This window comes from Cyprinus carpio, chromosome B5 (genome assembly GCF_018340385.1).
Source record: "Cyprinus carpio isolate SPL01 chromosome B5, ASM1834038v1, whole genome shotgun sequence".
Lineage (NCBI taxonomy): Eukaryota > Metazoa > Chordata > Actinopteri > Cypriniformes > Cyprinidae > Cyprinus > Cyprinus carpio.
In genome coordinates, this window is record NC_056601.1 from 34,131,761 (window position 1) to 34,147,800 (window position 16,040).

General features: G+C 34.5%; 1 protein-coding gene across 12 annotated transcripts in view; it reads left to right on the forward strand.

The window, feature by feature from the left end:
• Positions 1-2,087: 2,087 nt before the first annotated feature.
• The window catches only part of LOC109084798 (peripheral-type benzodiazepine receptor-associated protein 1), a 108,242-nt gene continuing 94,289 nt past the window's right edge, over positions 2,088-16,040 (forward strand). For 7 of the 12 annotated variants that reach the window (XM_042723266.1, XM_042723271.1, XM_042723273.1 and 4 more), the window contains exons 1-3: positions 2,089-2,308; positions 2,592-2,636; positions 4,764-5,783. In XM_042723266.1, the coding sequence (XP_042579200.1) occupies positions 4,863-5,783 (921 nt within the window). In that variant the 5' untranslated portion in view covers positions 2,089-2,308; positions 2,592-2,636; positions 4,764-4,862. Of the gene's footprint in view, positions 2,309-2,591; positions 2,637-4,763; positions 5,784-13,915; positions 15,525-16,040 lie in introns of those variants that run through there. The other 5 variants (XM_042723270.1, XM_042723274.1, XM_042723277.1 and 2 more) reach the window with 4 other exon arrangements.

Sequence of the window (16,040 nt, forward strand, 5' to 3'; positions counted from 1 at the left end):
TAAAGGAGGTTTGGACAAATTATTGTTTTAGGTTTATAGGGATTTATTTTGCCATCTTGGTGATATTAAAAATAATGAGAGTAGTATCATTCATAAATGAAAGTTATTACTCTGATAATAATGAGAATAAATATTATTAATACATATCTGATTGGAAGGAGTTAGTCTAATAATTATGGGTAAAAATGAGAATAAATATTATTAAATATTACCTGATCAAAGTATTTATTTAGATAACTAATAGTGAGAATACTCATTATTAATAAATATGGCCTAATTAAAAGTATTAATTATGACAATTATGGAAAATGAAGAGAAAAAATATTATAAAATATTATCTGGCTGCAATTATTTATTTAAATAATTATGGGCAAGAATGTGAATAAATATTAGTAATAAATGTGTCTAATTAGAAGTATTAATTCTGATCATTTTGGATAAGGATGAGAATAAATATTTGTAAATATTATTAACTACAAGCATTTATTTAGACAATAATGTGAATAAATATTATTATTAAATTTGGTCTAATTAGAAGTATTTATTCTGATAATTATGGGTAATAATGAGAATAAATATTCTGATAATATTCTAATTCCGATGACTATTACTTTGAATCATTATAATTATTTATTAATCATTCTTTTAGATCATTGTCTCACAGCTGTCCAATAACAATAATGATACAAATATTTGAATATATAATGGAAACAATTCATGGTTCGCAGCCATTCATTATTTTTTCCAAGGCCTAGAAAACCCTGCAGAATAAAAGAGGTTATAATGTTTCTCCACAGAGGAACAGAACAGTATTGACAGTCTTTCTATGGACATTTGTTGTTGACTGACATGTGTTCCTGTAGGTCCTGTAACATAGGTTCATTTTCCTGGGAATGCTCATCTTTCCCAGAACCTCCTCTTTTTCTAATAAAGCTTCCCCGTTCCTTTTCTTACTTTTTTCCATAGCTTTTTTCGTATTATTCTCTTACTCCTGGTTATTATCCATCAGGTTTCTATGCTGTGTTTGTTATTTTGCCCTTCTTCTGTTGTTTTCGGGAACACCTTAATCTTATGACTTATTTACTTTATTATGTGATTTTTTTTGTGTCCCAAATGGGGAAAAAGAGAAGAAGAAGAAGAAGAAGAAGAAGAAGAAGAAGAAGAAGAAAGAATTATTGTGCAGGATATTCATTCAAAAACAATAAAAAATAAATAAATAATAATAAAAAGACAAAAAAAAATCAACAAAAAACATACAATAACTAACAATAACTAAAAATTAACAATAAACTAAAAAGCATTTATTTATAAATATAAATATAAAGTTAAATATAAAATATATCATTAAAAGGTCAGTGTGGAGAACAAGCCCAAACAATAAAGAAATTTCTGGTGACCAAATAATATATATATAATATATATATCATTAAAAGGTCAGTGTGGAGAACAAGCCCAAACAATAAAGAAATTTCTGGTGACCAAATTATTTTAAAATATAAGAAAAATGTGCAAAGCAGAAAATTCCTGATTTTATTATTTTTTTAAATATATTTATTATCGATTAAAAGGTCAATGTTGATAATATGGCACACACATAAAGACTTCTGGTGACCAAATTAATTTAAATAAAAAAGGGAAAAACGGCAAGATTATTTTTTAAATTTATTTATTTATTTTTGTATATTTATAATGGATTAAAAGGTCAAATATTAGGAAAAAGTACAAAGCAGAACATTTTTAGAATATATTATTATATTATATATAATATATAAGAATATTAGAATATTATATTATATTAGAATGTTTGAGTACTTTTTAACATATATTTACTATAGATGAAAATGTCAGTGTGTAGCACAAGCCCAAACATAGAGGAAGTTTTGCAGATATCACCTTTTAACATGTTTAAAAATCAGGAAAGTTACACTAAATTATAAAGTATTGAATTATTATTAGTCCTTTAAAATAGAATAATGTATTGTTTGTTTTTTTCTTAATTTTTTTTTAATCCCCTAAAATGATGTAAGAGTCAAGCAAGTCCGAGTGTTGTACTGTCGCCGGGTGTCCAGCAGCGGTCGCTATGCCCTCAGTGGATCTCTGATGTCCAGAGCCGCAGCCGGACATTGATGCGGTGCACTGAAGCAACTGGTGCTTAAGACGCGTTCGCATCGACAACAGCAAACAACGAGTAATATCGCGCTGACGCGGTTTCTCGAGGATTAATGCGAGTTTAAGCGCGTCTGTCGGACGTTTCCAGTAGAACTGAGCAATATATGAAGCGCTTCTTGAAGTTTCCGTGAGGAGGAAGGTCAGTGTTTACATCCCGCTCGTTTATTCTCTCATTAAAGTCTCTGTGGCGATATAGACACGCGTCTGAGAAGAGACTTTTACTGCAGCAAGACACTTAAAGGTTTTGTTTTAGGCACACACGATACATTGTATCATCACTGAGTTTGTGTATCATCGCGCTTTTGTATCTTTGTATCATCGCGTTTGTGTCATTGTATCATTGTGGTTGTGTGTTACTGTATCATTGTGTGTGTGCGTCGTACACAAACAGACCAATAACATTTACCGCGGTTTCTCTGCAGATTTCTGAGGGACAGAGTGGTTTTGGTGTTTTCTGTGATACATAGGTGAGATTCAGCATGCATGAACATTCTCATGTTTAACATGTTTTGTGTGTGTGTGTGTGTGTGTGTGTGTAAAAGGAAATGAATGGTCATTTGTCTTGGAATATGCCTTCATGACGCCAAATATATTTACAGAAAAGTTGTACTGTCACGTACACACACCCGTTCAAAAGTTTTGACACACTTGACTGAATTTATTTTTTTCAAAAGCATTTAATTTACTGGTTTATGCTTAAACATTTGAAATAGGTTTATAAACAAATAATGTGTATGTGCAAGTTGTCATTTGCCTCACGTTTTGATCACTATATCATTACCAAACTTACATTTGTGTTATTTTATAGACTTTATTATTATAAAAAAAACTTTGAAATGAATTATAACAGGGTGTGTTCAAACTTTTCACTGTCAAAGTTTTTATTGTTTATTTAGCATGTTTAGTTTTGCTTGTTCAAACAAGGGCATTATTGGTGCATTCTTTTTGAAAGTTGGTATTTAGCAGTTGGGACATCAGGATGGCGATGTTTTTCTACAAAAAAAAAAAAAAACCTATTCATTTTTAAAATATATTTTTTATATCAATATTTAATTTTTTTTTTAAAACATTTACTTTTTAAATAAAAATACTAAAATAATAAAACATTTATTTTAGATTAAATAACTTAAAAATATAAATAAATTTTATTTTTAATTCAATATTCTATCATAATCGTACAGTACTGTCATATTTTGTACATGCAGCTTAGCTAGTTCTATTGTAACTGAAAAATATCTCTAATTTTAATAATTGCATCAAACACACCATCAAAACATAAACCTCATCTTCACATTCTGCAAAATTAACTCAATGACATGCCACAAACTCGGAATTTAGAGACTTAAACAAAGTTCAGAGTTTTCTATTTGTAATTCTGACTTTGTAATGACGTTTATGTCGGGTGATCATAAGTCCTTTTTCCTGGACATGTCCTTGCTGCGATTTCTAAATATCCTATAATGTCCAGGTTTTGGATTGGTTTTCCTGTTGTCTTCACATTTGGTGAAGGTAATGACGACATGCGAGAAGAGAGAACGATCAAAGCAATGCAAATTCACATGCATATAATGAGGACTGTAGAGAGACCGTCTACAGGAAAACAAATCCACAACCCTAAAAATGATGTAATCCTGTCTGGGAAAAAGACAGCGTATGGTCATTCTAGTTCATGTGCGATCTTTCTGACTTCTTGACTTGAATGCACCAGATTTCCTGAGCTCTTCATTGACTGATTGTATTGTGAATCAGTTTGTTTGTAAAGATGGTGCATGTGATCATAACAGCAGTGTTGGGGGAAGCACATTACACGTAACGTGAGTTAAGTAATCAGAATACTTTTTCAAGTAAGTAGTGCATTACTTTTAAATTTACACGAAAATATCAAATAAGTAATGCCAATTAGGCTACTTTGTTGTCCCATTTATTGCCTGACAGCTCTCCTGTCCCCATGCTGAGAGAAATCAGGAGTAAGTGCAGAGGTGTTGTGCGAGCTGTGGAAACATGATGTTACTGTAGTTCTAGAACAAATATGAACATGCATTTACTTATCTAACCTCTACAAACACAGATTCAGTATTCCTCAAAATGAATAAAAAACTGTGAAAAGCAAACTCAGAATATGATGCAAACCTGCAATAATTAAATGTTAAATAACACAAATATCCTTTATCTATGACCTTCGATGATCCAATTCAACCATATTAATTGATCTTATATAAACATTTGTTTAATTTTTTTATTAGTGAAGAGTATTGAGCTTTCTTCTCCTGCGTTCTATTCTTCATGCAATCCAGAATGGCAGTTTATTTGAGCTGCTGTATGAACAGCTCTACTACAGACGTGAATTTGCATTTCCTTCAGCCTGAAGCAGAAGCTTATTTGTTTCACTTTTGATGTGAAAAGGCTTTTACGTTTGCCATAAAGAGAACTTTTTATATTAAATAAAAACAAGCAAGCCCAGCCTAGTTAAGAAAATGAAATGCAAAATAATAATGCATTACTTTTAATAGTAACTTTCCCCAACACTGCATAAGAGCTTTCTGAATCTTTCTGTCGCCATGCTGATAATCATCTTTCATCTCTGCTCTTTTCAGTCGGCATGTTGGATTGTGTGTGCATGCTGTCTGCTGTATAACGTCGTCATTTTCATCCCACCTGCATGCTACTTCTGTGTGTCCACCATTAACTCCATCATGGGCGAAAACTGTGATAACCCTCCAATTCTCTCCTTCAAGAAGCACTGCAGCTGCAAGCGTGATTCTAGCTCCGATCCGTGGCGGGATGTGGAGCGTCTCCACGCGGCGTTAGAGGTGGAGCGCAGCCGCAACCAGCAGGCCCACCGGCGCTTCTCTCTGGAGCTGCGGAGGCAACGTGAGGAGGCGCGTGAGGAGTGTGAGCGAGCGCTGAGGGAGCTGACCTACCGACACGAGCAGCAGAAGACGCTGGAGCTGCTGAGGCAGCGGGAAGCTCTGGGCCGAGAGCGTGCGGCGGAGGTCCGGCGTCTGTTACGCTGGCGGAGTCAGGAGTTGAAACGTAGCGAGAACTTGACGCTCAGGCAAACCCAAGAAGTGCATCGTCAGCTAGCGGATGAGATCGCGGGTGGATCTGCGTTTCAAGGTCTCAAACTTGGATGTAAAGGCAACGGGGCGGCGTATCGCAAACTTGAGGAACTCTTAAAGACTCTGCTTGCTCAGTCAGATGGACGGCAGGTCGCTGTCCTTCAGCGTCTCCAGCAGGAAGTGCAATTAGAGAAGAGCTACTTCCTGTGCCACCTACTGGAAGCCCATAGCGGGACGTCCCGCGTCGTGAAACGATCCAGACTGAGGTCGAAGAGTTGCGTGCATCTGCTCACGCAAGACCTAAACCACCAGGAATCCTGTAAGGAAGGAAAACTCGCTCTATTCCGGTCTCGTTCGCTGTCCCAGACGTCCCGAAGCGATTCTCCTCAACCTATGAAGAAGAAAAAGAAGCGGGATTGCGAAACATCTCCTCTCAGCTCATCAACAACCGAGGATGGAGATCTTCTAGAGGATTTACCTGAGCTGTGTTCTTCTGATGAGGGATTGGAGAAGTGCTCACCATCCAGATGTTCAGAGGACAATATGGAGGATCTGGTAAGAACTTCATGGATTTTTTGTTTTCTTCTTCAGGGTTGCCTTGAATGTTCTAACTATCCAAGCTGGATTTCATTGCATTGTATTCAGAAATGTGCCATAATTTGTTACGCAACGCAAAGATGGTTTGCATTTTCTGCATTGCTCTCAGTTTTCTTTTTCACCTGCTGTCATAATGCAAATCAGTTCATTTAGGTCAGGGATCGAAAAGGCAGTATTTGCATACTTGTGTAGATTTTTCATGGTTCACTTACTTTGTTCCAGGATAAACATGGGTTTTGTTCAATTAACAAAGCTTAAAATTTATCCAGCTAAATTGGATAATCCAATTATTGCAATTCCTGAAAACTAAATATGCTCAGTATTGTTTTGGTTTGGTTTTATACACACACACACACACACACACATACATTCTCTCTCTACCATTTAAACGTTTGAGGTTGGTAAGTTCAAATAACTCTCTCCTGCTCACCAAGGCTCCATTTATTTGATCTAATATACAGTAAAATCAGTAATATTGTAAAATATTATTAAAAAATGTAATTAAATGTTGTCTATTTGAATATATTTTAGAATGTAATTTATTTCTGTGATCAAAGCTGAATTTTCAGCATCATTACTCCAGTCTTCAGTGTCACACGATCTTCAGAAATCATTCTAATATGATGATTTGCTGCTCAAGAAACTTTTCTGATTATTATCAATGTTGAAAACAGTTGTGTTGCTTCATATTTTTTTATGAAAACCATTATATATTTATTTATTTTTTAAATTATTTGAATAGATAGTTAAAAAACAGCATTTCGTTTAAAAAAAAGAAATCTTTATATTATAATTAAAAATGTCTTTACTGTCACTTTTGATTAATTTAATGTATTTTTTCCGATTTTTTTTTTTTTTTAAATATATTACTGACTCCAAATGTTGTAAGGCTAGTATATTTTGTATTTTTGAACCACAAGTTGTTTGTGTGCAAGTGAGGTAGTTTATCAGAGCTTGTATGGTTGTGTCCATCTACAGATTTTTATCAGCTTGCACGTCTTGCAAACAAAAAAAAAGCCTTAATTGATGCAGTTTGGATCTTGCTTGCAGAATTAGATTCAGCGTATAAAGGCACCTCTTAAAAAGAATCACTTGGCACATTTTGGCAGAGCTGCTGAGTCTTTAACCTTCTTTAGATGTGATCGATTGTGACATTGAACGTAATCAGTCAGGAACTGTTCCCTAAAAAGTCATGACAACTTCACTGCGTTTCTGCCAACATGCTACTTTTTAGTTACCAGCTTCTTTAACATTCCCCTTGGTCTTTAAAGAAATAGTTCACCCAAATGAAAATTAGATGAAAATGTCCTCATCCTCAGGCCATCCAAGATGTAGGTGAGTTTGTTTCTTCATCAGATTTTGAGAAATGTAGCATTGCATCACTTGCTCACTAATGGATGCTCTGCAGTGAATGGGTGCCGTCAGAATGAGAGTCCAAACAGCTTATAAAAACAAAAGTAAAATAAATTTGTGACACGGATATTGTTTTCATTAGTAGTTTCTTTGCTAAGGCATGCATCACTATTGATTTTGCTCATGCACATTGTTTAAAGTTCACAGTGAATTTTAGAGTCTTCAGAATATGTAAAAAAAAAAAATATATATATGTATTTTTTTTTAAATCTAGTTTTATTGTCTAATGTAAACCATGAGGAGAGAGTGAGTGAATGTGGTCTGCTGGTGCTAATTCAGAAGTACTGAGAATAACTGTCTACTGCCGCTGTGAAACCGCAGACTAAACTGTGTTGTTCAGTCCTCAGAATTGATGTGTTTTGTGCCCTGTGCATGGAGAGAAATGAATAGTGGCTAAAAGTTGAACCTTTGGACATTGGCGTATAGTGTTTATGCACTGAACAGTTTTCAAGGGCTCTTATGATGTTTAAGCTCTGGATTATTGGAACTTGGTTCAATGAAAGCGCCAATTCTTTCTGCATCTAATTCTCAGTTGGCTTTATAACTCACAGGCTATATTATAAGATTTGTTTTCATCTTATATAATGATGATTATGTGCACATTTCAGGTCTAGAGATTTGATATCTGATTGCTGATGCACAGTCATATGAATCAGAAAGACATCTGTTAACCTGACAGTCCTGGTTTAACGAGACAATAAATTTAGACAAAAGTATAATTATTGTGTAAAAATATACAGTTTGAGGGCAGTTTTAGTATCATTTGTATAGTATTGATTAATATTTTGAATTAATTTTAGTTTCTATTTACAATTAAAGTATTAGTAATTTAGTTGCTTTTGTCAGTTTTATGTAATATTTCTAATTAGTTTTAGTAATTTAAGTACTTATTTAATTTCACTTAGTTGACAAGGCAACGTTTTTAATTTTCAGTTTTAATGTTTTTGAAGCTTTTTAGTTTGAATGTTTTTGCTTCAAATATTTGTTTAAAATGAAGTTGTGGTAATTTAGAGAAATATTTAGGTGGGATCATAAATAAAGTTGAAAAACCTTGGTTAAGGAAGTTTGTTTCCATTGGATAAAAGATAATAAAAAAAAACGTAATTGCGACTTTCTCACAATTCAGATATTTTTCAGAGTTTATATCTCACATTTCTGTCTTTTTTTTCTAAATTGTAAGTCATAAACTCAGAATTGTGGGATATAAACTCAGAAATGCAAGATAAAAACTCAGAATTATGAGATATAAACTCAGAAATGCAAGATAAAAACTCAGAATTGTGAGATATAAAGGCAGATATGTGACACATAAAGTCAGAAGATTGTGAGATATAACTTTGCAATACTGGGGAAAAAAGTAAAAAAAAGTTGTGAGAAGTAGCAATTACAATTGTGTAGTTTTTATCACGTGGTGGAAAAGTGCTTCCATACTGGACTGCATCAGTTTATGAATTATTGTCTGTAAGAGTTTGGCCTGTAAAGCTTTCAGTGTTAAATAAATATCTGATGTCCTCTGAAGGAAGCTGGTTCCTGAGCTTTGTAAGGAAGTGCAAATCCATGTCAACCATGTTGTCCACTGACCTTTCTGACCTGGAAGCAAACTGCAGTGGCTCCAGTGAGGTGAAACAATAATGACTTGGGCTAGATATCTGCATGAAGACTGAGGTCGGAAAAAAGCTTTGTGTTATCGGTCTGAGTGAGGTCTTGCTTGATAGCTTTTGTGTTTTTAAGCTTTATGAAGGCTTTGCACAGATCAGACCACTAATTTCTGTTTTTAATATGTAGGCGACTTCATTTTAGTCCTTCAGTGTTTCTTGCAGTTCCAGTTCTTGCAGTAAACATAATCAGCTACTAATGAATTCATTAGGATAATGTGTATATTCGTGTCTGTGTTTGTGGGAGTGAGGGGATCGACTGAACGACTGTTTAAATGAGTTGGATGTTTATAGTCATTTCATTTGAAACCGTTAATGGCACGTCTGTCAGAGAAACTGAAGGACGCATCCACACAAGTGAATCACATTACAGGAGACAGCTGATGATTAATTAGATCATTTTTGGTCTTTAATTGTATACTGCCTACTATTCAGAGAAATAGCATGTGAAGTAGCATGCAATAAGCAATGATAAACATTTGAAACAGTAGTATGCTTCATGTTTGTCACTTGACCTCACAACTCACGTTTAATTCAGCATTTAATTTAGAATTTTATCCATTTTTGTGGGAAAACAGCAATCAGATTATTGCCATAAGGTCTAATATCACATCTGGCTCATGATTATGAAAGATCAGGTTTAGCTAATGCAGTAGCTCATTTGAATATTTAATGTTTTCATAAAATATGCATGCATAGATTTAATTGTGCATGCTGTAATATTTTCAATATGCAATTGTGCACAAGTATGCATACTGTATTCCGCTTCTATTTAAAGTAGTGGTGTGTTATTACACATAAGCTATGTGTTTTGGTGCTACGAATCTCCGTGTGAATGACCAGATCAAAACAAATCACAATTCATGTGTGATTTGTGTCAGTTTAGCATTGTGTTCTTGCATTAAGCATCTTGTGTATGTACACGTATTTGTTTTGAAACAGCAGCGTGATTAATATGGTATGACACAAACAGAAAGCATTATATTATAGTAATCTGATCTGTTTAAGAAAGACTTTAAATAGCTTTGAATATACTATGGTATTTCAGGTATGCAGTGCAGCTGGTGGGATATAAGAAGCCACTGACATGTGGTGTGTGTGTTTATTTTAAGAAATATACACTAACACTACTGTTCAAATACTTGGTAAGATTTTAAATTTTTTGGAAAAGAAGTATTTTCTGCTCACTACGGCTGCATAACTTTGATTAAAATACAGTGAAAACAGGAAAATTGTGAAAAAATTTTACAGTTTGAAATAACTGTCTTCCATTTGAATATATTGTTAAACGTAATTAATTCCTGTGATCAAATCTGAATTTTCAGCATCATTACTCCAGTCTTCAGTGTCACATGATCTTCAGAAATCATTCTAATATGCTGATTTGCTGCTCAAGAAACATTTCTGATCATTATCAATGTTGTGCTACTTCATATTTTTGTAGAAACGATGATTCATTTTATTTTTCAAGATTCTTTGATGAATAGAAAGTTCAAAAGAGCAGCATTTATTTGAAATAGAAAAAAAAAAAAAACTAAACAACCTCATAAACCCCACCTTTGATCAATTTCATGCATCCTTGATGAATAAAACCTAACCCTTCACAGATCTTTTTGACACAAAATACATTTGATTAAATATTCATGGATAGATTACTGTTAAGTTAGGTTTGGAACCTATATATATATTTATAATTTTTTTTGTTCAGTATCGCCTACCCCTGCTTCCAGCCACATACTGTACATTTTGGTTGTCACTGAAATGTAATGACAGAGATTATTGTTTTGAGGTAGTGTGTTGCTTATGTTTTATTTTGAGCCAATAGAGTTGCTGGGGTCTGTTTTTGGCATAACTGGGTCACCCCCTCCGTTCCCTCCCAAAAACTGGTGCGAGGTTACACAGAGCAGCTCTGAATTATTGATATTAGCCTGAGATCAACCAAAGAGCTGTGTGACAGTGCCAGACACACGTTCACAACATGACAAAGACCCGATAGAGCATTCAAGTATGTCAAGCTTTTTCATGCAGGAGAAAATAAAGCCACTGTGTGTCTGGAAGACCTGCTTCTGAACTTCATGACTCTTTTGTGAGTTTGTGTTGTGTAGTTTTTGGTTTCATGAATTGGTTTCATGGAATCACTGGTTCATGAGATCTTGCTCTGTTTTTGCCTCATTCTTTCTCATCTTTTTCTCCCCAGTGTAACATTGGGTCTTTAAAGTGAAGTTTTAAGGATAAAAAAATAAATAAAAAACGCACACACACACACACACACACACACACACACACAAACACACACACACACACACACACACACACACACACACACACACACACACACACACACAGAGAGAGAGAGAGAGAGCTAAGCATTAATAAAAACCTTATAGACATAAAAAAGCCAATAAAAATGTAAAACAAAACACAAAAAAATTACTAAACCTTTTACTTAAATTAAAAGGAAAACAGAAGATCTAAAAATAAAAACCAAACCAAAATATTAATAAAAAAATAATAAATAAATAAATAAAAACTATAGTAGCATCTCAATCATACTTAAGTAACACTGGTATAATCTTGTTTTTATTATTTACTTTATTTTTCATTTTTTTTTATTTTATTTATTTTATTTGTTTTTACATTTACATCGTTGTTACATTTATATTTTTTATTTTATTTTACTCATATTTAATATTTTGCTTCAAATGCAGTACAGTATTTAAATTTTTCCTTTCTCTCCTCTCTTCTCTACAAGTGTTAAATTTGTTCATTATTTTGTTGTATGTATGTCCATACCACGTAAAAGTTGAGTCAAATTTATTTGTAAAATGCTTTTCACAATACACCTTTTTTCAAAGCAGCTTTACAGAAAATAATGGTGGCAATGTTAATAAAATCCCAATATCTTCATCCTTATAGTCACATTTATCAAATTAGAGCTGGAGGATAATATACATTATGTGACGACACGGTTAATCAAGAAGTTGAGATTTACTGTTTAGCATATTGCCTTTTGTGAGTGCACTGTAAAAGTTGGATGTTTTATACTGTATGTGCATATATTTTATCTCTCTGTATGGTACATGAGTCAGCTTATTCAGTCTATTTGGCAAACATTCACTGCTGATCTCAGTTTCATTCCTGCTTAAGCCAAGACACTGATGATAAATTTCATTTATATATTGGAAAGAAAAGCAAAACCTCTGCTGCCTGTGCTCTTGCTCTTGGTTTTGCATTGAAGATCTTCATTAGGACGAGTCCATCCTTTATGCTGTTCTGCGCCTAAACTTCCAATTAGGAAAACTGTTTCAAAAACTTAAAAGAAATCGTAATCAGTTGGGACGTCTAATGAATTCCCTCAATATTTTTTCATTGCATGAGATGAACCTCCCGAGCAGTAAAATCCATCTGAATATAAACCCGTAGTAATTGATGAGGCAGCCATGAGCGCCGCAACCACGCCATGAAATTGTGTCTCTTTGTGTGAAGACCTGACGTCTAATGAGATGTTAATGGAGCGTGTTTTACCTCATACACACACACACGGGGGGTTTTCATCGGCCTGAGTTGGGTTCTCCTCCCCGCGAGGGTTACACTCTATCTCTGTGTGTGTTTGCTCAGTGGAGAGGCAATTAGCGCAGTGTTTTTCCATATGAGAGCGAGCCAGTTGAGCTCCACAGAGGTGGATAGCATTGCAGGATAATTAGATTTAAAACCGCTGGGGTTTTCACTGCGCTTTATCTGCTTCTGTGTGTATCTGTCTGTCATCAAATTGCATGACTTCCGTTATTATAATTATACTTTTTATTAATATTTTGAATCAGTTCTTATTTTTAGATTTTCTGGTTTCATTTTAGCTTTAGTTAAATATAATTTAATTAAATATAAGCTTGTCACTTTGAGTGTTTTTTTTTTTTATTATTATTTTTTATACATGGCTATATAGCTTTTATTTCCATTTTAGTACTTAGTACAAGTTTAACTAAACTAAAACAGGACACTCCTGTAAAATAGATTATTTTTTTTATTTTTAATTTTTTTTATCTCAGTGGGGTTCTCACCTGGTTAAATAAAGGCAAAAAAAGAAAAAAAGAAAACATGTTGTCTTGGCAACCTGTTGAAATTAATTTTCTCAATTTTTTTTTGTTATATATATATATATATATATATATATATATATATATAATATATATATATATATATTATATATATATATATATATATATATAGCAAGCAATGCTCAATTTTGTTCAGTATGTGGTATAAAAAGGTTGCATTAGCAATTAAAGAAAACTTAAGCAAAACATGGTCACGTCAAAGTGTCTGAATGATGTTTGGTCTGTATGAAGAATTTTTGGGTATAATATGTCACAGTTTGCTTTATTTTGCTATCCTCACTGACATAAATTGACTATAGTGTCCTGCACCCACTATTAAAAGAAATTCAAAAAAATATATCTGGTGTCTGAATAATTTTTGGTTTGACTGTATTATTTCAGTTAATATTTATTTTATTTCAAGGAAAACATTTTTTTAATGGTTTAGTTTTAGTTAACTATAATAAAACTGTGCACCTATATTGGTGCATGTATTATTTGCAATTATTATTTGCTATTGCTATTATAGTTTTTATTAAACATTTAGATTCACTTTTATTTTTATAAGCTTTAATTTCAGTGTAATAATTGTTATTTTTATAAATAGGTTTGAGCACCCACCAGCAGAAACATAAATCGGAGACTATGGCTGTAACCTTTACTAGACTTTACAATATTGACCCATTAGTTGTCATTGGTTAATGTATTACCTGACATGAACTAACAATAAGCAGTACATTTGTTACAGTATTTATTAATCTTTGATGATAACATTGGTTTATAATATTTTTTTTTTTATATAAAAACTGTTCAATGTTAGTTCAGGTCCATTAACTAATATTAACAACTTTGGATTTTAATAATGTATAAGTAATTGTTAAATTACCATTAACGAAGATTGCTAAATGGCTTAAATTTTCATGCTAACTAATGTAGTTAACTAATGCAACCTTATTGTAAAGTGTTATATTTTAACTATTGGCAACATATTAGAGGTGTCATTACCTACAACAGCAAATTATCAACTACCAGTGACTGGATCGATCGTTGGATAACATTAACTAAAATTGACACCAGTCTTTTCTGAGGCAGATCATATAATGTTTAATTTAAGATTTCAAAGACTTGCACTTAATAAATAGTTCACTGTAAGACCAGCAGCATGCACTGATAGAGTAAACAGCATCAGTGTTGATTTCAGTGACAGAATCCCTAGTAATAATGCACTGCGGTTGTGTATTTCTACATTTTCCACACTCTCCTGTTTAATTCCACATTCCAGACACTGTACGTCATCACTGCCATTGTCTCTCAATGCTAATATTGGAGAAAGCGCGTGTGGCCGTCCTTTGGTCCTTTTCGTCGAGCTGCCTCTTTGACGATCAATAGAGCGACATCATTCCAGCGTCATCTCCATGGAAACCATCCTGCTCCACCGCCGGGATTGGCTCCCTCCCAGAGCCTGCTTGAGTGTGATTGGAGGACCCCCCCCAACCTTTCTCTCTCTCTCTCCCTCCCTCGCTCGCTCGCTCAGCCACACGCTCTCCTCCTCTTCATCTTAATGTTGTTATCTTACCAAACACACATTTAGGCAGAGCACCGAGATCCAGCGTGACCGCTGAAGCATCACTGAAAACCAGGATCGCTATATGAACTGGCACATCCGAGCTGAGGAGATGATAAGCATGAGAGGATGGCGCAATGAGCCGAGTGTAAATCCAGTCCGTGGAGAGAGAGGAAATTAAGAGACCTGTTAGAAAATAAGACGTCATCTTCTGCGTTGGCTTCAAACTGGTCTTTATACAAACCGGTTGTCTCTTTTTCTCAGTCTTTGAGTCTTTTTTATCAACAGCAGGAGGAAGTCGAGCAATATATGGATGACGGCAACACGCTGGGACTGGAAATGCATTTTTTACAAAACATTGACATTTCTGCGTTTTATGTAATGGGGGTGTTATTTGGAGAGCGATGCACTTGAGCTCGGTAATGTCTCTTTAAGAATTTGCAACAGCTGTGCTGCTTTTTTGCATCTTGACTTGCATTAATGAATTGTTTTGGGTCATTGATAAGCGTCTTATTGCTGTGCATTTACAAGCTGGAGCAGAAGAGCTTTTGCCTCTAGATGAAGCGTTTCTTCAAGGCTTGGAAGATTATAAAAAGTGTTGTTTTTCCTCCATGTCTTTAGTTGCGAACATACCCTTCTCGAGACATCCTTGAAACCCATCTTTGCACTCATAAACGGAGTAATGTACGACTTATGTACTAGGCCAGACCCCCCCGAACCACCTCAGCACGGTTCACCCACGCCGGAGATGAGTAGCGGTGGACCCGAGTCTCCGGCTGGACCCGGGCATCCCGACAGAGCAAAGCCAGAGGAGCGAGCGCTAGCGTCAGATGCATTGAGCGAGATGAACCTGGGATCCTCCACCACGACTAATGGAAACGGCAGCGTGACTTTGCCATCCGCTGTTCTGTGTAAACGGCATCATTCTCTCTATGAAGGGCTTAACGGATGTGAGGCGGGAGGCTTCGGAAAGGTGTGTTTTGCTGGTTGAAAATATGGTTTCTGTGTGCAGATTTTGATGGTTGTTCTATTATACGACATGATGGATCCATTTGATATTATATCTATTCTTTTTTTAGGCCATTCAGTCATTTTAACCCTTGATTAATGTAGTATTGCATTACCTTGTTTCATATTTCACTCTGTTAATACTTTTATCCTTTATTAGCAATTAATCTTGGGTATTTAGTTTTAAGATTTCACATTGTGTGTCTGTAAACCCTGAGCTGTCGTTCTTGACGTTGCGTATTTATGACGTTATTAAGCAATTGTGCAATGTGCATTGATGCAATATATGTGTTTATGTGGAAATGCCACAATTCAGATCTGAAATTGTGTCTGTGTGAGTCCTTGTAATGGTTTGCATGCATTTTTAACCAAAAGCTCAGACTCAATCCACTGTGTGAAAGTTTCTGTACTGAGCTCATGAATATTTAATGAGGAAAGCATCTACGCAGTTAATGATTGGTTGACTGTTCTGGAACTCTCT